The following is a 21,147-nucleotide window of genomic DNA, read 5'->3' as shown; positions in this document are numbered from 1 at the left end:
CCAGAGTTTAATTACACATTGAGTGAAGAAAAATTTTCTCCAATTCGTTTTAAATTTACTACATTGAGCTTCATCGCATGCCCCCTAGTCCTAGTATTTTTAGAAAGCGTAAACAGATGCTTCACATCTACCTGTTCTACTCCACTCATTATTTTATAGACCTCTATCATATCTCCCCTCAGCCGCCTTTTCTCCAAGCTGAAGAGCCCCAGCTGCTTTAGCTTTTCCTCATAGGGAAGTCGTCCCATCCCCTTTATCATTTTTGTCGCCCTTCTCTGCACCTTTTCTAATTCCACTATATCTTTTTTGAGATGCGGCGACCAAAATTGAACACAATATTCGAGGTGTGGTCGCACCATGGAGCGATACAAAGGCATTATAACATCCTCATTTTTGTTTTCCATTCCTTTCCTAATAATACCTAACATTCTATTTGCTTTCTTAGCCGCAGCAGAACACTGAGCAGAAGGTTTCAACATATCATCAACGACGACACCTAGATCCCTTTCTTGGTCTGTGACTCCTAACGTGGAACCTTGCATGACGTAGCTATAATTCAGGTTCCTCTTTCCCACATGCATCACTTAACACTTGCTGATATTAAACGTCATCTGCCATTTAGACGCCCAGTGTCCCAGTCTCGTAAGTTCCTCTTGTAATTTTTTACAATCCTCCCGCGATTTAACGACTTTGAATAACTTTGTGTCGTCAGCAAATTTAATTACCTCGCTAGTTACTCCCATCTCTAGGTCATTTATAAATATGTTAGAAAGCAGCGGTACCAGCACAGATCCCTGGGGAACCCACTAACTACCCTTCTCCATTGAGAATACTGACCATTTAACCCTACTCTCTGTTTTCTATCTTTTAACCAATTTTTAATCCACAATAGAACACTACCTCCTATCCCATGACTCTCCAATTTCCTCTGGAGTCTTTCATGAGGTACTTTGTCAAACGCCTTCTGAAAATCCAGATACACAATATCAACTGGCTCACCTTTATCCACATGTTTGTTCACCCCTTCAAAGAAATGTAGTAGATTGGTGAGGCAAGATTTCCCTTCACTAAATCCGTGTTGATTTTGTGTCATTAATCCATGCTTTTGAATATGCTCTGTAATTTTGTTCTTTGTAATAGTCTCTACCATTTTGCCTGGCACAGACGTCAGACTCACCGGTCTATAATTTCCTGGATCTCCTCTGGAACCTTTTTTAAAAATCGGCGTTACATTGGCCATCCTCCAATCTTCCAGTACCAAGCTCGATTTTAAGGACTCCGTACTACAAATACCAGGGCAAGCAGTTGCTTCCTCATGTCTATCTGTCTGGATTGACCACCGTTGGAAACAGGATGCTGGGCTTGGTGGACCTTCAGTCTGTCCCAGTATAGCAATACTTATGTATTTATGTAGCAGACTATGGACTTTTCTCCAGGAATTTGTCCAAACCTTTTTTAAACCAAGATACACTAACCACTGTTATCACATCCTCCAGCAAAGAGTTCCAAATTTTAACTATTCGTTGAGTGAAAAAATATATTTCCTCCTATTTGTTTTAAAAGTATTTCCATGTAACTTCCTCAAGTGTCCCCTAGTCTTTGTACTTTTCAAACGAGTAAAAACTCAATTTACTTCTACTCGCTCTAAACCACTCAGGATTTTGTAGACCTCAATCATATCTCCCCTCATCCGTCTCTTTTGCAAGCTGAAGAGCCCTAACCTCTGTAGCCTTTCCTCATACGAGAGGCGTTCAGTCTCCTTTATGATTTTAGTCGTCCTTCTTTGAACCTTTTCTAATTCCGCTATATCTTTTTTGAGATGCGGACGCACCATGGAGCAATACAAAGGCATTGTAGTATTTTTGGTTTTATTCGCCATCCGTTTCCTAATAATTCCTAGCATCCTGTTTGCTTTTTTGGCTGCCGCTGCACACTGAGCAAAAGATTTCAGCATATTATCTACAACAACACCCAGATCTTTTTCTTGAGCGCTGACCCCCCAAGATTAGCATCAGGTAACTATGATTTGGATTATTCTTTCCAATGTGCAATATTGGAAATGTTGAGCTATTATTGCATCACCTTGCATTTGTTCACATTAATGATCTCAATATGTATACTTTGGAAGAAAGGCAGGAGGGGGAGATATGATAGAGAGTCTCTTTTTCAATTGAAAGGAAACTCTGGAACAAAGGGACATAGGATGAAGGTGAAAGGGGATAGACTCGGAGAATGAGGCGGGGACAAACTTTGTTCCCGTGTCATGGCTATTCTTATGTTCTGCAGTCCTGCTTCCAACCCTTCAGATGTGAACACAGAACAGAAATATTTGTTAAGCAATTCTGCCTCTTCTTTATCAGCTTCTACATAGTAACATATAGTAGATGATGGCAGAAAAAGACCTGCATGGTCCATCAGTCTGCCCAATAAGATAAACTCATATATGCCACTTTTTGTGTATACCTTACCTTGATTTGTACCTGTCCTTTTCAGGGCACAGACCGTATAAATCTGCCCAGCACTATCCCCGCCTCCCAACCACCAGCCCCTCCTCCCACCACTGGCTCTGGCACAGACCGTATAAATCTGCCCAGCACTATCCCCGCCTCCCACCACCGGCTCTGGCACAGACCGTATAAGTCTGCCCAGCACTATCCCCGCCCCCCAACCACCAGCCCCGCCTCCTACCACCAGCTCTGGCACAGACTGTATAAGTCTGCCCAGCACTATCCCCGCCTCCCACCACCGGCTCTGGCACAGACCATATAAGTCTGCCCAGCACTATCCTTGCCTCCCAACCACCAGCTCTGGCACAGACCGTATAAGTCTGCCCAGCACTATCCCCGCCTCCCAACCACCAGCCCCCCCTCCCAACCACCGGCTCTGGCACAGACCGTATAAGTCTACCCAGCACTATCCCCGCCTCCCACCACCGGCTCTGGCACAGACCGTATAAGTCTGCCCAGCACTATCCCCGCCTCCCAACCACCAGCCCCGCCTCCCACCACTGGTTCTGGCACAGACCTTATAAGTCTGCCCAGCACTATCCCCGCCCCCCAACCACCAGCCCTGCCTCCCACCACCGGTTCTGGCACAGACCTTATAAGTCTGCCCAGCACTATCCCCGCCTCCCAACCACCAGCCCCACCTCCCACCACCAGCTCTGGCACAGACTGTATAAGTCTGCCCAGCACTATCCCCGCCTCCCAACCACCAGCCCTGCCTCCCACCACTGGTTCTGGCACAGACCTTATAAGTCTGCCCAGCACTATCCCCGCCCCCCAACCACCAGCCCCACCTCCCACCACCAGCTCTGGCACAGACTGTATAAGTCTGCCCAGCACTATCCCCGCCTCCCAACCACCAGCCCCGCCTCCCACCACCAGCTCTGGCACAGACCCTATAAGTCTGCCCAGCACTATCCCTGCCTCCCACCACAGGCTCTGGCACAGACCGTATAAGTCTGCCCAGCACTATCCCTGCCTCCCACCACCGGCTCTGGCACAGACCATATAAGTCTGCCCAGCACTATCCCCGCCCCCCAACCACCAGCCCTGCCTCCCACCACTGGTTCTGGCACAGACCTTATAAGTCTGCCCAGCACTATCCCCGCCTCCCAACCACCAGCCCCGCCTCCCACCACCGGCTCTGGCACAGACCATATAAGTCTGCCCAGCACTATCCTCGGCGCCCACTACCGGCTCTGGCACACAATCTATATGTTCCACTCCTTCACTTTAGAGTCTGAAAATGCCACTGTTGCTCTTCCTCCTATGACTAACATCTTTAAAAAACAAAAAGTCTTTCTCCCCATTTTACTATATTGGATATTTTGTCTTCCATTTGCATCTTTGCTTTCCTGACTATCCCCCCTCTTTACTAAGTCGCTCGCTAATGCCAACACAGCCCGTTCACTTTGAATGGGCTGTGTCGGCATTGCCGTTTGGCTTAGGAAACATGGGGGTATGTTTGTTTTATTAAAATGTTGATAATCCGCCAATTCTGTAAACAGGTCTCAGTGGTACTACTACTACTACTTAGCATTTCTATAGCGCTGCCAGGGTTACGCAGCACTGTACAAGTTTAAACATGGGGAAGGACAGTCCCTGCTCAAGAGAGCTTACAATCTAAAGGTTACAAACTATGTAGTCAGTGTAGGTATCATGAATGGGGAAGGTGGTTAGGCGCCAAAAGCAAGGGAGAAGAGATGGGCTTTGAGTAAGGACTTGAAAATAGGCAGGGAGGGCGCATGGCGTATGGGCTCGGGAAGTCTGTTCCAGGCATTAGGTGATGCGAGGCAGAAGGGGCGGAGTCTGGAGTTAGCGGTGGTGGAGAAGGGTACAGATAGGAGTGATTTGTCCTGAGAGCGGAGGTTGCGGGTGAGAACATACGGGGAGAGGAGGGTAGAGAGGTAATGGGGGGCTGCAGATTGAGTGCACTTGAAGGCCGGAAAGAATATTTGAAGCGGGGGAGTCGGAGAAACTAAACAAATTCTCTGTAACCTTGGAGGATGTAATGGGTCAGTTCAGCAAGCTGAAGAGTAGTAAATCACCGGGACCTGATGGTATTCATCCCAGAGTATTAATAGAACTAAAAAATGAACTTGCGGAGCTACTGTTAGAAATATGCAATCTGTCCCTAAAATCGAGTGTAATACCGGAAGACTGGAGGGTAGCCAATGTTACTCCGATTTTTAAGAAAGGTTCCAGAGGAGATCCGGGAAATTATAGACCGGTGAGTCTGACGTCGGTGCCGGGCAAGATGGTGGAGGCTATTATTAAGAATAAAATTGCAGAGCATATACAAAAAACATGGACTGATGAGACAAAGTCAGCACGGATTTAGCGAAGGGAAGTCTTGCCTCACCAATCTAATGCATTTTTTTGAGGGGGTAAGCAAACATGTGGACAATGGGGAGCCGGTTGATATTGTATATCTGGATTTTCAGAAGGCGTTTGACAAAGTGCCGCACGAAAGACTCCTGAAGAAATTGCAGAGTCATGGAATCGGAGGTAGGGTATTATTATGGATTAAGAACTGGTTGAAAGATAGGAAGCAGAGAGTAGGATTGCGTGGCCAGTATTCTCAGTGGAGGAGGGTAGTTAGTGGGGTCCCGCAGGGGTCTGTGCTGGGTCCGTTGCTTTTTAATGTATTTATAAATGACCTAGAGATGGGAATAACTAGTGAGGTAATTAAATTCGCCGATGACACAAAATTATTCAGGGTCGTCAAGTCGCAGGAGGAATGTGAACGATTACAGGAGGACCTTGCGAGACTGGGAGAATGGGCGTGCAAGTGGCAGATGAAGTTCAATGTTGACAAGTGCAAAGTGATGCATGTGGGTAAGAGGAACCCGAATTATAGCTACGTCTTGCAAGGTTCCGCGTTAGGAGTTACGGATCAAGAAAGGGATCTGGGTGTCGTCGTCGATGATACGCTGAAACCTTCTGCTCAGTGTGCTGCTGCGGCTAGGAAAGCGAATAGAATGTTGGGTGTTATTAGGAAGGGTATGGAGTCCAGGTGTGCGGATGTTATAATGCCGTTGTATCGCTCCATGGTGCGACCGCACCTGGAGTATTGTGTTCAGTACTGGTCTCCGTATCTCAAAAAAGATATAGTAGAATTGGAAAAGGTACAGCGAAGGGCGACGAAAATGATAGTGGGGATGGGACGACTTTCCTATGAAGAGAGGCTGAGAAGGCTAGGGCTTTTCAGCTTGGAGAAGAGACGGCTGAGGGGAGATATGATAGAAGTGTATAAAATAATGAGTGGAATGGATCGGGTGGATGTGAAGCGACTGTTCACGCTATCCAAAAATACTAGGACTAGAGGGCATGAGTTGAAGCTACAGTGTGGTAAATTTAAAACGAATCGGAGAAAATTTTTCTTCACCCAACGTGTAATTAGACTCTGGAATTCATTGCCGGAGAACGTGGTACGGGCGGTTAGCTTGACGGAGTTTAAAAAGGGGTTAGATAGATTCCTAAAGGACAAGTCCATAGACCGCTATTAAATGGACTGGAAAAATTCCTCATTTTTAGGTATAACTTGTCTGGAATGTTTTTACGTTTGGGGAGCGTGCCAGGTGCCCTTGACCTGGATTGGCCACTGTCGGTGACAGGATGCTGGGCTAGATGGACCTTTGGTCTTTCCCAGTATGGCACTACTTATGTACTTATGTACTTATGTACTTATGTCAATAGGAGAAGCTTGAACTGTATACGGTAACGGATCGGGAGCCAGTGAAGCGACTTGAGGAGAGGGGTGATATGAGAGTATCGGTTCACGCGGTAGATAAGACGTGCGGCGGAATTTTGGACAGATTGAAGGGGGGATAGGTGGCTAAGCGGGAGGCCAGCGAGGAGAAGGTTGCAATAGTCAAGACGAGAGGTAACGAGCGATTGGACAAGGGTTCGGGTGGTCTGTTCAGAGAGGAATGGGCGAATTTTGCTAATATTATAGAGGAAGAAGCGACAGGTCTTAGCTGTCTGCTGGATATGGGCAGAGAAGGAGAGGGAGGAGTCGAAAATGACTCCGATATTGCGGGCTGAAGAGACGGGGAGGATGAGGGCATTGTCAACAGAGACGGAAAGTGGGGGAAGAGGAGAAGAGGGTTTGGGTGAAAAGACAAGGAGCTCAGTCTTTGCCATGTTCAGTTTCAGATGCCGGTTGGACATCCAGGCAGCGATGTCTGAAAGGCAGGCCGAAACTTTGGCCTGGGTTTTGACTGTGATGTCGGGAGTGGAGAGGTAAAGCTGGGTGTCATCAGCATAGAGATGGTACTGGAAACCATGTGATGAGATCAGCGAGCCCAGGGAAGAGGTGTAGATCGAGAAAAGAAGCGGTCCAAGGACAGATCCTTGAGGAACCCCAACAGAGAGCGGGACGGGGGTGGAAGAAGAGCCATTAGAAAATACTCTGAAGGTGCGTTGGGAAAGATACGAAGAGACCCAGGAGAGGACGGAACCCTGGAACCCGAATGAGGACAGTGTGTCAAGAAGTAAATTATGATTGATGGTGTCAAAGGCGGCAGATAGGTCGAGGAGGATGAGGATGGAATAGTGACCTTTGGATTTGGCAAGGAACAGGTCATTGCAGACTTTAGAGAGTGCTGTTTCTGTCGAGTGTAGTGGGCGAAAGCCGGATTGAAGCGGATCGAGGACGGCCTGAGAGGAGAGGAAATCAAGGCAGCGGCTGTGGACAGCGCGTTCAAGTAATTTGGAGAGGAAGGGTAGACGAGAGATGGGGCGGTAGTTGAAGGTAAGAATAAAATAAACACTTAGAAAGGAATTTATTTATTTATTTTACAGTGCTTATATCCCTCAATTTCCCACCTCTGGTAGGCTCAATGTGGCTTACAACATTTGAATAAGAAATAGGGTACAGTAAATGGAAAGGGGTGAGTAGGGCAGAGAGGTAAGGATAAAGAAATAGGTCCATAATAGCAGCGCCAGAGCACAATGGCAGCGTCCTGAGGTTAGTGAGGCTGGCCTGGATCTTTGGGGGGGTATGCTTGCTCAAATAAGCAGGTCTTAAGCGACTTCCTAAAAGTCAGATGATCCTGAATCGCTTTCACTGATTTTGGTAGGGTATTCCACAAGTGGGTGCCGACGTAGGCAAAGGAGGAAGCATACATGGTTTTATACTTTAGCCTAGAACACGCAGGGTAATGGAGGGTTAAGTAGGAACTGGCAGTTCTGAGACAGTTTCTTGGTGGTAGGTGGACAAGGGCGTTAAATGCCATTAAAAAGTATAGTACAGTTAGAGCCAAACACACAGGAACCACACTGAGGAACAAATCAAAAGAAAATCATAATTCTTTAATCAGTGCGGCAGAGCAGATCAATAGGGATTGATTGTGCTGGGTTTCAATTCAGAACGGAGGTAAGGGGACAATTTGTTCCAAAGAAAAGGTGCTATAAAAATAGGCTGAGCAGGGAACGGTCCCGTCAAACCATTCTCTTCTAATAGCAAAAAAAAAAGAATCTCCAATTCACACGTCAAAAGCCTTTTTGGCGTCTAAACTGGCTAACACCATAGAAAGGTTATGATATGTGGAATGCTCATTTGCCACCAACGGCCCTGTGGACATTCCACCAGTCTTGCCTTCCTCGTAGCAATCCAACCTGATTTGATCGAATGTGTGTGGGCAACAATGGGGCCAGTCTATCCACCAAAATCTTTGCCTGAAGTTTAACTTCAAAATTCAGTAAAGAAATCAGTCGATACGATTCCAGCTTAGTAGAATCTTTACCAGTTTTAGGTATAATAGTGACCAAAGCCTGATTGGCTTATCTGGGAAATTGTCGGTTAGCATAGACTTGAGAAAAACATGCTAATGTGATCTTTTAGAAGCTTATAGAATTCAGCAAACTGTCTGGCTCCAGTGTTTGCGTAACTCTGACATATTTATTTATTTAGGCCTGTTTTTTTTTTTTGTTACATTTGTACCCCGCACTTTCCCACTCATGGCAGGCTCAATGTGGCTTACAGGGGGCAATGGAGGGTTACGTGACTTGCCCAGAGTCACAAGGATCCCACACTTTCCCGCCCATGGGCAGGCTCAATGTGGCTTACATTAGTTCAAAAGGCTAACAGCAGTACAAAAGGACACTTCAATCTAGAAATAAACAGACACATTAAGGGCGAGGAGGTTGGTGGGGAGAGACAGAGGGAGAGAAGTGAGAAAGAAGGTAAGGAATGCAGTATGGTCGCATAACATAATGGGTCAGAAAACATTAAGGCAATGCGGAGCTGCAGTGTAAGCTGTCCTTAGTATTAATTGTACAAAAAAAATATCTTCTGCTGAAATAGCCGTATGCAGTCTCGTCCTCTGCCTGAAATTTAGAGAGAGACAATCTAGCCAGATAAGACTTTATGCCTTCTTGTTCCACAGGCTTTTTATGATATAACTCTTGCAAAAAAATCAGCAAACAGCTAAACTAGCATTCTGCCCAAACAGTTGACGTCTGTATTTATAAAATTGTCCTCGTAGAAAGCGAAGGTATTTACCTGTAGCAGGCCTCTGAGAATACCTGCTACATTGTGTTACCTTGAAATTTAGGGGACTTTATGAGATCATCTTGAAGTGTTCTGCAAGGTCACAGAGCTTCTGGAGCATTTCATGATCCCTCTTGGGTTTTGAGAAAGTCTACAGGGCACTGTCAAGTCTGGTAGAAGGTATGGATGGATGTGAGTTGTTGGGTTGTTATGGTTCATTGTACCATGGTGGAGTCACTGGGAGCTCAGTTATGCTATCTGCTCTTTTCCTCTAGAGAGGAACATTGTGGAATGAAGTGGAACATCTCAGGGACAAGAACAGTTTTATGCCTGAGGAGCGGATTCTTCACATTTTTCAAGGAATATCCATGGGGCTACAAGCCATTCACAATAAGGGCTATGCTCACAGGTAAGAAGATGCTCGGGGGGGGGGATGGAATCATACCAAATGTAGCTACAAGTGGGCTCAGGCCCACAGCGCACCCTTGCCGGTGTTGGAGGAACAGACTGGACTCCCGCAGTCCTGTCTCCCTCCCTTAAAACTGCTCTCGCTTCAATGGGTCCCAGCAGCGATTCCCACACACTGTCTGTTGCTAACCCAGAAGCCTCCCCTCTGCTGCATTCTGCCTCCCTCTGTTGCAACTTCTTTGTTCTGTCTGGGCGAGACACGGCAGAGGAGAGGCTTCCGGGTTAGTGGAAAGCAGTGTGGGGGAATCGCTGCTGCTGCTGCCGGGACCTGATGAAGTGAGAGCAGCAATAAGGAGAGTTCGGACGAGAAAGAGAGAGTTTGTTAATAAAAATTTCAAGTTAAAAAAAAAAAAAAGAATTGTTGGGCATGGGGTGGAGGGGAAGATGGGAGAGATGCAGCAAAGGGGTGGAGAGGTGTGAGAGGGAGAAATCTTACATATGGGGGTGGGTGGAAGGGAGGGAGAGATTCTGCATGGAGCGGGGAGAGGGGCGAGAGAGGGAGAAATGTTGGACATAGGGGTGGAGGGAAGGGTGAAATGGCTCATGGGGGAGAGAGGGAGAAATGTTGGATATGATGGTGGAGGGGAGGAAGGGAGAGGTGCTGCAAGGGGGGGGGGGGGAGGTACCTCATGAAAGGCTACAGAGGAAATTGGAGGGTCATGGGATAGGAGGAAATGTCCTATTGTGGATTAAAAACTGGTTAAAGGATAGGAAACAGAGAGTGGGGTTAAATGGGCAGTATTCACAATGGAGAAGGGTAGTTAGTGGGGTTCCTCAGGGGTCTGTGCTAGGACCGCTGCTTTTTAATATATTTATAAATGATTTAGAGATGGGAGTAACTAGCGAGGTAATTAAATTTGCTGATGACACAAAGTTATTCAAAGTCGTTAACTCGCGACAGGATTGTGAAAAATTACAAGAGGACCTTACGAGACTGGGAGACTGGGCGGCTAAATGGCAGATGACGTTTAATGTGAGCAAGTGCAAGGTGATGCATGTGGGAAAAAAGAACCCGAATTATAGCTACGTCATGCAAGGTTCCACGTTAGGAGTTACGGACCAAGAAAGGGATCTGGGTGTCGTCGTCGATAACACACTGAAACCTTCTGCTCAGTGTGCTGCTGCGGCTAGGAAAGCGAATAGAATGTTGGGTATTATTAGGAAAGGTATGGAAAACAGGTGTGAGGATGTTATAATGCCGTTGTATCACTCCATGGTGCGACCGCACCTTGAGTATTGTGTTCAATTCTGGTCGCCGCATCTCAAGAAAGATATAGTAGAATTGGAAAAGGTGCAGCGAAGGGCGACTAAAATGATAGCGGGGATGGGACGACTTCCCTATGAAGAAAGACTAAGGAGGCTAGGGCTATTCAGCTTGGAGAAGAGACGGCTGAGGGGAGACATGATAGAGGTATATAAAATAATGAGTGGAGTGGAACAGGTGGATGTGAAGCGTCTGTTCACGCTTTCCAAAAATACTAGGACTAGGGGGCATGCGATGAAACTACAGTGTAGTAAATTTAAAACAAATCGGAGAACATTTTTCTTCACCCAACGTGTAATTAAACTCTGGAATTCATTGCCGGAAAATGTGGTGAAGGCGGTTAGCTTCGCAGAGTTTAAAAAGGGGTTGGACGGTTTCCTAAAGGACAAGTCCATAAACCGCTACTAAACAGACTTGGGAAAAATCCAAAATTCCAGGAATAACATGTATAGAATGTTTGTACGTTTGGGAAGCTTGCCAGGTGCCCTTGGCCTGGATTGGCCGCTGTCGTGGACAAGATGCTGGGCTCGATGGACCCTTGGTCTTTTCCCAGTATGGCATTACTTATGTACTTATGTAATACGTTGGCCCTGGGCACAAGGGAGGAAAAGAAAGAAATGGACAGTGGGAGAAAGGCAGAAATGTTGGACATGGCAGAGGAAGGGAGAGAATGCTGCATGGAGGGAGGGGGGAGAAATATGCTGGACCCAGGTCACAATGGGAGAGAGGGAAAATGTTGGACACAGGGATAGATGAGAGGGAGGGAGAGATGCACAAAAGGAAGAAAGAGGGAGATGTTGGATCCAGGAGCAGAAGAGAAAGATCAAATGAAGAGGTGCCAAACGATGGGAGTGAGGGAAGAGATACAGAGAAATGCTGGACCATGGGGGAGAGGGCAGGAGGGAAAGAGAAAGGACAGGGAGATATCTGGAGGATCTAGAAGGATGGAGGGAATGGTGGAACCATGTGGGAGAGGGCAGGAGGGGATAGCAAGGAAATGAATGAGAGGATAGTGATTATAGAGGGTAGAAATATGGTAATAGGGAGTAGATTAAAGATGAAAAGGAATGGAGGGCTAGGGAAGGAATGAGATGGGGAGTGGGAGAGCTAGTGGGTGAGAAGAAAATGGAAATTTGATAGGTAGCTGAAAAGTAAAAAGACAGTGAGAGATGTTGAAATTTGAGTTGACAGGCAGAAAAGAAAAAGCTAAAAACAAATGATCAATATGTCGGAGGCAAGTGTAGTGAGGGAATAAACAGGAGAGAGGAGAAAATACAAATAGACAGCAGCTGCTTGAAGGAGAATTAGCAGACGACAGACAGGAAAGCAGAAAAGAGAAACTGGAACCAACATGATGGAAAAATAAAATGTCCAGACCACAAAGGTAGAAAAAAGCATTTTATTTTGAATGCTTTAAATGGATTATGTTGTTTTAGGAAATGTGAATAGCAAATGTCTTTATACTATGTTCAGTAGAAATGGAAATACATTTCTATTTTTTTCTCCAGTGTTGCAGTACGTGCTAAGTTTAACGTCTTGGGGTTCTCAGTTCAATTTTTGTCTAAATATTTTTATTTCTAATTTATTATTCCTTGTATTTGGTGAGAGTCTTTCAGTGTGATGGTAATAGGTGGGGACATCAGAGGGAGAGGGGGGGTCCTCCTTTATTTTCTGATCTGGGCTCTAGCATGTCTTAACACCTGACCCTTGCTGTATAGCTGGAGGGGATCCCCAAACATCCCCAGTTGAGGACCTCCTCCAAAGACAGCCAGAGCTTCCTTCTACCAAGCTCCGCTAGTCGGCAACAGCATCCTTGAGCCACCGACAACTAAGTATGCATGGGGGGCCGGCATCAGTGGCTGAGGGACATTACTGCTGCCTGCCAAGCTTGGTAAAGTTCTGGCCACCTTCAGAGAGTCTTCAGATGACAGAGCTTGGGGATCCTCATTAGCTAGTGTATTTATATTTTGAGGTGGGGGTAGGGCAGAGCAGAGAAAATTTTGTTCCCACCTACTTTGGGCTCAAGCCCAAATGGTCAAGTGTCAAATCCACAGGCTTCTGCATTTAGGCCACAGTAACCCATTTCCAGCATGCCAACCAGTGTTTAAAAATGGGTGACTGTTGCGGGTGCGGCTCTGGCCACCTTGTTGGACAGACTAGGATGGACCGTGCGGGTCTTTATCTGCCGTCATCTACTGTGTTATTGTTCTGTCTGCATGTGACACAGCATGCAGTACACCTGCAATAGCATAAATCCACATCCACGAGGAACACATCAGTTAACAAGGTTATAAGAGTCCGTCTACTCTGCGGATATCACAAGCTACATGTTACATTCCATATCATCAAGCTGATCAATCCATAGACTGGTGGTGGGTTGTGTCCATCTACCAGCAGGTGGAGATAGAGAGCAAACTTTTGCCTCCCTATATGTGGTCATGTGCTGCCGGAAACTCCTCAGTATGTTCTCTATCTCAGCAGGTGGTGGTCACACACAGCAGCAGCTCTGGCTAGGCCTCCAAGCCTAATTTTTAGGTTTTGTTGAGTGCCTGGGGTTGAGGGCTCTTTTGAGCAAGTGCAAACCTGGTGGTGCCAGGTCCCTCCTTTTCTCCCCCCTCCCGCTGGCTCCGTTAAAAAAAAAAAAAAAAAAAATTTTGAACGGCCTTAAAGGCGTTTATTTCGACGTTTATTTAAGCGTCTATTGCAGCTACTCACTGAGACACCAGGTCGTTACAACTCGGAGCGGACAGCAGGTAATTTTACCTTTTATAGCGGGCGGGGGTTCCCCGATTCTTCTCCTCGTGGCTCATGGCGTCGGAGGGCGAGGGCGCAAAGGGTCGCTCCCCGGGTCGCTCGAGCGCTTCTAGAGGGGATGCGGGGGTCTTCAAGCCGGATTCGCCCTTGGTGGGTGACAGTTTCGCGACCGATGCATGTCCCGGTCCTTCCTCCGGCGTGGCGGTTTTTCCCGCCATAAACGCCCATCCCCCGCTCCTCGCCTCCGCCATCTTGGCCGGCCACGCGGCTCGGACGGCTTCTTCTTGGGCCGCCCTTGAGGTTGGAGACATTAATGCCATGAACGCCCTTAATTTGGGCGACGGCACAGAAGCGGCTAAAGTTAAGAGCCGTTCTTCCCGCGCGGCTCCTTCGCGGAGTTTCGCGCCGGACGCCATTTTGGATGCGCAGCATGTCTCTCCCCCGCTATTGCGAGCGCCGGTTGAGAGCGCGCCTAGGGCTGTTGCCCAGGCTGCGGAGGTGCACAGTCTGGGGGGTTTCTCCCCCGAGTTTGTTTTGCTGCTGCATCGGGCCTTCCTCATGCACAACGCTGCCCCCGCTCCCTCCTCTGGTAAAGAGGTTGAGGTTCCCAGAGGTAAACGCCCTCGGGTTGATTCCCAGGCCTTGGAGGAATTTGTCTCCTCCGATGTAGATGAGGGCAGCGTGTCTGAGGTCTCCCAACAGTCCTTTGCGGATTCCTTGGTGGAGACGGATCCCCGCTCGGATGGAGCGGATGACCCCTCTGCAGCGCGGCTTTTTCGCCCGGAGGATTTGCCCAACCTGTTGTTACAGGCCATGGACACTTTGAAGATATCCTCTCCGGAGGACGTCTCTCCCTCAGCCCCTGTTGGCTCTGCCATTATGCTGGGGACTAAGCGCCCGCCTAGAACCTTCCACGTGCATGATGCCATGCACACCTTAATTTCGGCTCAATGGGATGTCCCAGAAGCGAGCCTTAAAGTGGCTAGGGCTATGTCCCGCCTCTATCCTTTGGCTGTGAGTGAACGTGAGGCCTATCTGTGGCCTACCGTGGATTCTTTAATCACTGCGGTGACTAAGAAAACGGCATTGCCGGTGGAAGGTGGCACGGCCCTAAAGGACGCCCAAGACAGGAGATTGGAGGCGGCTTTAAGGTCGTCCTTTGAGGCGGCTGCTCTAAGTTTGCAGGCCTCAGTTTGCGGCTCCTATGTGGCCAGGGCGTGCCTGACTATGGTGCAGCGGGCTTCCCCCTCGGATCATTTCTTGAGGAATGATTGGCCAGCCCTGGAATCGGGCTTAGCCTATTTGGCAGACTTGCTGTATGATGTCTTGAGAGCCTCAGCTAAAGGCATGGCTCAGACTGTCTCTGCGCGGCGGTGGCTTTGGCTGAAACATTGGTCTGCTGACCACGCCTCAAAATCCCGCCTGGCTAGATTGCCTTTTAAAGGCAAGCTGCTCTTTGGGGTCGAGCTGGACAAAATCGTGACTGATCTCGGCACGTCTAAGGGCAAGAAGTTACCGGAGGTCAGGGCTCGGGCGAGTGCTCGTCCCGGTACCTCCAGAGGACAGTTTCAGGAAGCCCGTCGGTACCGCCCGGGCAGGTCGGGTGCTTCTGCCCCTCTTCCTTTAAGAGGAATTTCTCCCCCAAGCAGCATTCCTTTCGCAGAGACCGCCGTCCCGGAGGTGCTCCCTCCGGTCCTCCCCCAGGGTCTCGTACCCAATGACGGGGTATTGGTCCACGCCCCAGTGCAGATTGGAGGACGGCTGTCCTCGTTTCTGGGCGAGTGGACCACAATAACTTCAGACGCTTGGGTGCTGGAAGTCATCAGAGACGGCTACAAGCTGGAGTTCTGCCGACCCTTAAGAGACGGGTTTGTACTCTCTCCCTGCAAGTCTCCGGTCAAAGCTGTGGCAGTGCAGCAGACTTTGGACAATCTGATCCGCCTGGGTGCGGTCGTTCCGGTGCCAGAAAGTCAGCTTGGCAAGGGGCGTTACTCCATTTACTTTGTGGTACCAAAGAAAGGAGGTTCTGTCCGGCCTATCCTCGACCTCAAAGGGGTCAATCGGGCCTTGAAAGTGCGGCACTTTCGCATGGAGACTCTCCGCTCTGTTATAGCGGCAGTGAAGGCAGGGGAGTACCTGGCATCCTTGGACATCAAGGAAGCGTACCTGCATATTCCCATCTGGCCTCCTCATCAACGCTTTCTGCGTTTTGCAGTCCTGGGCCGACACTTCCAGTTCAGAGCCCTCCCGTTCGGGTTGGCTACTGCTCCGCGGACCTTTTCCAAGGTAATGGTGGTCATAGCGGCCTTCCTGCGAAAGGAAGGAGTACAAGTCCATCCTTATCTGGACGACTGGTTGATCCGAGCCCCCTCTTATGCAGAGTGCGGCAAAGCTGTGGACCGGGTAGTTGCTCTTTTGAGCTCCCTGGGATGGATCATCAACTGGGAGAAGAGCCAGCTGCGCCCGACTCAGTCCCTGGAGTATCTGGGAGTTCGATTCGACACCCAAGTGGGCAGAGTGTTCCTGCCAGACAATCGGATTGTCAAGCTTCAGGCTCAGGTGGACCAGTTCCTAGTAGCCTCTCCTCTTCGGGCTTGGGACTATGTGCAGCTGTTGGGCTCTATGACGGCCACGATGGAAGTAGTGCCCTGGGCCAGGGCTCATATGAGACCACTACAACACTCTCTGCTGCAGCGCTGGACTCCGATGTCGGAGGATTATGCTTTGCGTCTTCCCTTGGATCCAGCAGTGCGCAAGGCGCTGAGCTGGTGGATGCAGACAGACAAGTTGTCTGCGGGAATGCCTCTGGTGTCCCCAGAGTGGATTGTCGTCACGACGGACGCCTCGTTATCGGGCTGGGGAGCCCACTGCTTGGGAAGGACAGCGCAGGGGCTCTGGTCTCCTGCAGAGGCAAAGTGGTCTATCAACCTCCTGGAACTCAGAGCCATTCGGTTGGCGCTTTTGGAGTTCATCCCGGTACTGGTGTTCAAGCCTGTACGGGTCCTGTCGGACAATGCCACGGCTGTGGCCTATGTCAACCGCCAGGGAGGTACCAAGAGCGCCCCTCTAGCCAAGGAAGCTATGAGTCTATGCCAGTGGGCGGAAGCGAACCTGGAACAGCTGTCAGCGGCCCACATTGCCGGAGTCATGAATGTCAAGGCGGACTTTCTCAGTCGCCATACCTTGGAGCCCGGAGAGTGGCAGCTATCTGCTCAGGCGTTCTTGGACATCACGAAGCGCTGGGGCCAGCCGAGCCTAGATCTGATGGCGTCATCGGCCAATTGCCAAGTGCCGCGCTTCTTCAGCAGAGGACGGGACCCTCGATCCCTGGGAGTAGATGCTCTTCTCCAACAATGGCCGACACAAGAGCTTCTCTATGTGTTCCCGCCCTGGCCCATGTTGGGCAGGGTACTAGACCGGGTGGCAAAGCATCCCGGCAGGATAATCCTGGTGGGTCCGGATTGGCCCAGGCGTCCCTGGTATGCGGACTTGATCAGGCTCTCAGTCGACGATCCTCTGCGGTTGCCAGTGGAGCAGGGCCTGTTACATCAGGGTCCCGTGGTGATGGAGGATCCCTCCCCCTTTGGTCTTACGGCCTGGCTATTGAGCGGCAGCGTCTGAGGAAGAAGGGCTTCTCAGACAAGGTCATCGCCACTATGCTGAGAGCGAGGAAACGCTCTACTTCTACTGCTTACGCCAGGGTTTGGCGTATCTTTGCAGCGTGGTGTGAAGCAGGCTCTCTTTCTCCTTTCACTGCTCCAATTTCTTCAGTGTTGACGTTCCTGCAAGAAGGTCTGGACAAAGGCCTGTCGCTCAGTTCCCTTAAGGTCCAGGTAGCGGCTCTGGCTTGCTTCAGGGGCCGCCTGAAGGGTGCTTCCCTGGCTTCGCAGCCAGATGTGGTGCGCTTTCTCAAGGGGGTTAATCACCTGCGCCCTCCTCTGCACTCAGTGGTGCCTGCGTGGAATCTCAACCTGGTGCTAAGAGCATTGCAGAAGCCGCCGTTTGAACCCTTGTCAAGGGCATCTCTGAAAGACCTGACGTTGAAAGCAGTCTTTTTGGTGGCTATCACTTCAGCCAGAAGAGTTTCCGAGCTCCAGGCGCTCTCATGTCGAGAGCCTTTTCTACAGTTCACTGAGGCAGGAGTGACTATTCGCACAGTGCCTTCCTTCCTGCCCAAGATTGTTTCTCGCTTCCATGTGAATCAGCAGCTATGTCTCCCTTCCTTTCGTAGGGAGGACTACCCAGAGGAGTACTCTGCTCTTAAATATCTGGATGTGAGACGAGTCATCATCAGATACTTGGAAGTGACCAATGATTTCCGGAAATCGGATCATCTGTTTGTCCTGTTTGCAGGTCCTCGTAAGGGTCTGCAGGCTGCTAAGCCTACAGTGGCAAGATGGGTCAAGGAAGCCATTGCAGCGGCTTATGTGGCCGCAGGGAAGGTGCCGCCTATCCAGCTGAAGGCTCACTCCACGAGAGCTCAGGCGACCTCGATGGCAGAGGCCGGATCCGTCTCCTTGGAAGAGATATGCAAGGCGGCAACTTGGGCTTCGGCTCATACATTCTCCAAGCATTACCGTTTGACTGTGGCTGCACGGGCGGAGGCCCGGTTTGGAGCTTCAGTGTTGAGGTCAGGGATTTCTATGTCCCGCCCTGGGTGACTACTGCTTCGGTACATCCCACCAGTCTATGGATTGATCAGCTTGATGATATGGAAGGTAAAATTATGTATAATCATACCTGATAATTTTCTTTCCATTAATCATAGCTGATCAATCCATAGCCCCTCCCAGATATCTGTACTGTTTTTATTCTGGTTGCATTTCAGGTTCAAGTTTAGTCTTCAGTTACTTCAGAAAGACTTCGTGTTCAAGTTTTTTCACTTGGATTCTTCAAGAGTTAAGACGAGTTTGTGTTACAGTGAGCTGCTGCATTCCTCTCCCCTCCGTTTTACGGGGCTGGATTGAGATTTAAATTCTGCCGGCACTCCCTCCCGCTTCGTGCGGCTGTAGGGCAGCTTTGTACCCCTCCCGCTTCGGCGGTGTTAGGGTCAGTCAGCTCCTCCCGCGGTTGCGGTTGCAGGATAAGCCAGATCCCCCCGCATCGGCGGGTGTGGTGTCCCTCCCCCGCTCCGCGGGGATGAGCTGGACGGATTCCCCTCCCCCACTTGTGTGGGGATGAGCTGGGTTAATTCCCCTCCCCCGTTTCGGCGGTGGTGAGCTGGGCAGAGTGTCCCTTCGTGGGTGTAATTCTCTAAGTGCTGAGTCCTGCGGATGGAGCTTTGATATCGACATACTGAGGAGTTTCCGGCAGCACATGACCACATATAGGGAGGCAAAAGTTTGCTCTCTATCTCCACCTGCTGGTAGATGGACACAACCCACCACCAGTCTATGGATTGATCAGCTATGATTAATGGAAAGAAAATTATCAGGTATGATTATACATAATTTTACCTTTTGCCTCTTTCGTTGCATTTGCTTTTAGTAAAGTTGAATGCCCCATGCCTTCATCCCATGGTCTTTACTCTGCCAGTGGGATTATCAGGAGCTTTGTGTCCCTGTTTTCTCTGTCTTGAGATTCTTGCTTTCTGTTTTCAGGGACCTGAAACCCACCAATGTGCTGCTGACAGATGATGACTGTCCATTGCTGATGGATTTGGGCTCCATGAACCAGGCGCAGATTGAGATCACCAATTCCCGTCAGGCCCTGGCCCTTCAGGTATCAGGAAGTTGCATAGCCCTGAGCCAATGTCCTGCACAGTATAGAGTCATGCACTGGCCAGTGATTTAGCTTTGGCTGATATTTTTCATCAGGAGGTGGCCAAATTGCAAAAGCAGTGGGGATTTTTCTACCCCTCTGTAAAGTGGCATCTCAAGCAGGTATCCTGCCACCTGTCCCGGAACCAGTACCCTTTTTTGTGTCTCACAGGCTCCCTTCCCACTCTCCTTCATTACTCTTTGTTTGATAATAAATGAGTTACTCTGCCTGGGATGCTGACTTTCACACCCTCCTGCTCTTCTCTCTGACACCTCACCCCCTTTCTCTCCTTTCTTCTTTTGTCCTGTCACCAGGTCTCGGAGTTCCATGCTAGTTTGGCAGCTGCCTAGCAGGGGGTGAGTTCCATAGGTCCCAGTCACCGTTACTGATGATAGTGGCACTGAAGTGGTTGGTTCCTTATTTTAGTGTCTAAAAGATGAGGGTATTTCAGTTCCTAGTGGGTTTTTTAACGATTGCCTTTAAAACTTCCTAGTACTACTACTACTACTTATTTCTATAACGCTACTAGACGTACGCAGCATTGTTCACTAAACATGTAAGAGACGGTCCCTGCTCGACAAAGCTTACAATCTAATCAGGATAAATAAGGGAATTACTTAAGGGTGCAGATAAGAGAAATTTACCCAGTGAACGGAGTTCCCGGGGAGGAATGTAGAGAGAGATGAGTAGAGAGGTACTGAGGAGCTGCAGAGTGAATGCACTTGTAAGTCAATAAGAGGAGTTTGAACTGTATGCGGAAACGGATTGGAAGCCAGTGAAGTAACTTGAGGAGAGGGCTAATTTGATCATAACGACACTGGCAGAATATTAGTCGTGCAGCAGACTTTTGAACAGATTGAAGAGGAGAGAGATGGCTAAGTGGGAGACCTGTGAGAAGCAAGTTGCAATAGTCTAAGCGAGAGGTGATAAGAGTGTGGATGAGAGTTCTGGTAGTGTGCTCAGAAAGGAAAGGGTGAATTTTGGTGATATTATAGAGAAAGAAACGACAGGTTTTAGCAGTCTGTTGGATATATGCAGAGGAGTCAGATGACTCCAAGGTTACGAGCTGAAGTGAAAGATGGCAACGGTATGTGATCCAGGGAATGTCCTTACTGAGGACGTTCTGTCTACATGACCTGCTAGTGCTGCCACTAGATGGGATGTGGTGAAAAAACGATGGTTCATCCTGGTGTGGAAACCCTGTTTGGTGCATTGGATAAGGTATATCACACTGCTGGATTTCCAGGTGAATGATCCCTGAGATTACGTAGGGCTAGATTAAGACTTAGGCAAACTAGCCATGTGCTTTGGGTTCAGAAGTTTAGGGGGCCCTGTCAGATGTTCTCAGGAAACTATCTGAAATTATTTTTTTTTTCAAGATTCTACAGATTTGTAAGTGAACTGTCTCAAAGCCAGATTTAACCTTCTATAGCTCTGCAGTCCTTCCACTTTCCAGTGTTGTGGTAGGATCCAGCCAGTGAGAGGGTTGCTTTAGTCACGGGAAGGAAGGGGTGAGCTGCAATTGCCGTGGGGGAATGGGAGTTGTACTCGGGCCTGGGGGAGGGAGTGTTGAAAAGGTGTGTAAAAGGAATGGGGGAAATTGTGAGGCGTCTGCTGCTGCAAATTCAAGAACTATATATGATGGTGGACAGAGCTGGTTGTGGGGATGGGGAAGGGGGCACTAACTGAATGAGCTGTTCAGCAGCAGCACAGCACCGAAGAGAGAGTGTGTGTGTGTGTGTGTGAAAAGAGACTGAATGCGTGCATGTGTATATCTCAAGAGCAAGAGTGTATGTCTGGGTGTCTGATGAATGAAAACGTACATGCATGTGTGATTCAGAAGAGTAAGATGTGTGTCTGAAGAGTGTATTCATGTGAATGTAGAGGGTTCAAACGTGTGT

General features: G+C 49.0%; 1 protein-coding gene across 1 annotated transcript in view; it reads left to right on the top strand.

Annotated features, from left to right (window-relative positions):
• Window positions 1-21,147, top strand: part of STK16 (serine/threonine kinase 16) — a 43,059-nt gene that overhangs the window by 8,751 nt on the left and 13,161 nt on the right. The window contains exons 3-4 of the mRNA XM_030208754.1: window positions 9,276-9,409; window positions 19,087-19,207. Coding sequence (XP_030064614.1) covers window positions 9,276-9,409; window positions 19,087-19,207 — 255 coding nt within the window. The remainder of the gene's footprint in view (window positions 1-9,275; window positions 9,410-19,086; window positions 19,208-21,147) is intronic.

The sequence above is a fragment of the Microcaecilia unicolor genome, chromosome 7 (genome assembly GCF_901765095.1).
Source record: "Microcaecilia unicolor chromosome 7, aMicUni1.1, whole genome shotgun sequence".
NCBI lineage: Eukaryota > Metazoa > Chordata > Amphibia > Gymnophiona > Siphonopidae > Microcaecilia > Microcaecilia unicolor.
Note: the sequence above shows the minus strand (reverse complement) of the source record. Positions and strands in the feature narration are given on the sequence as shown.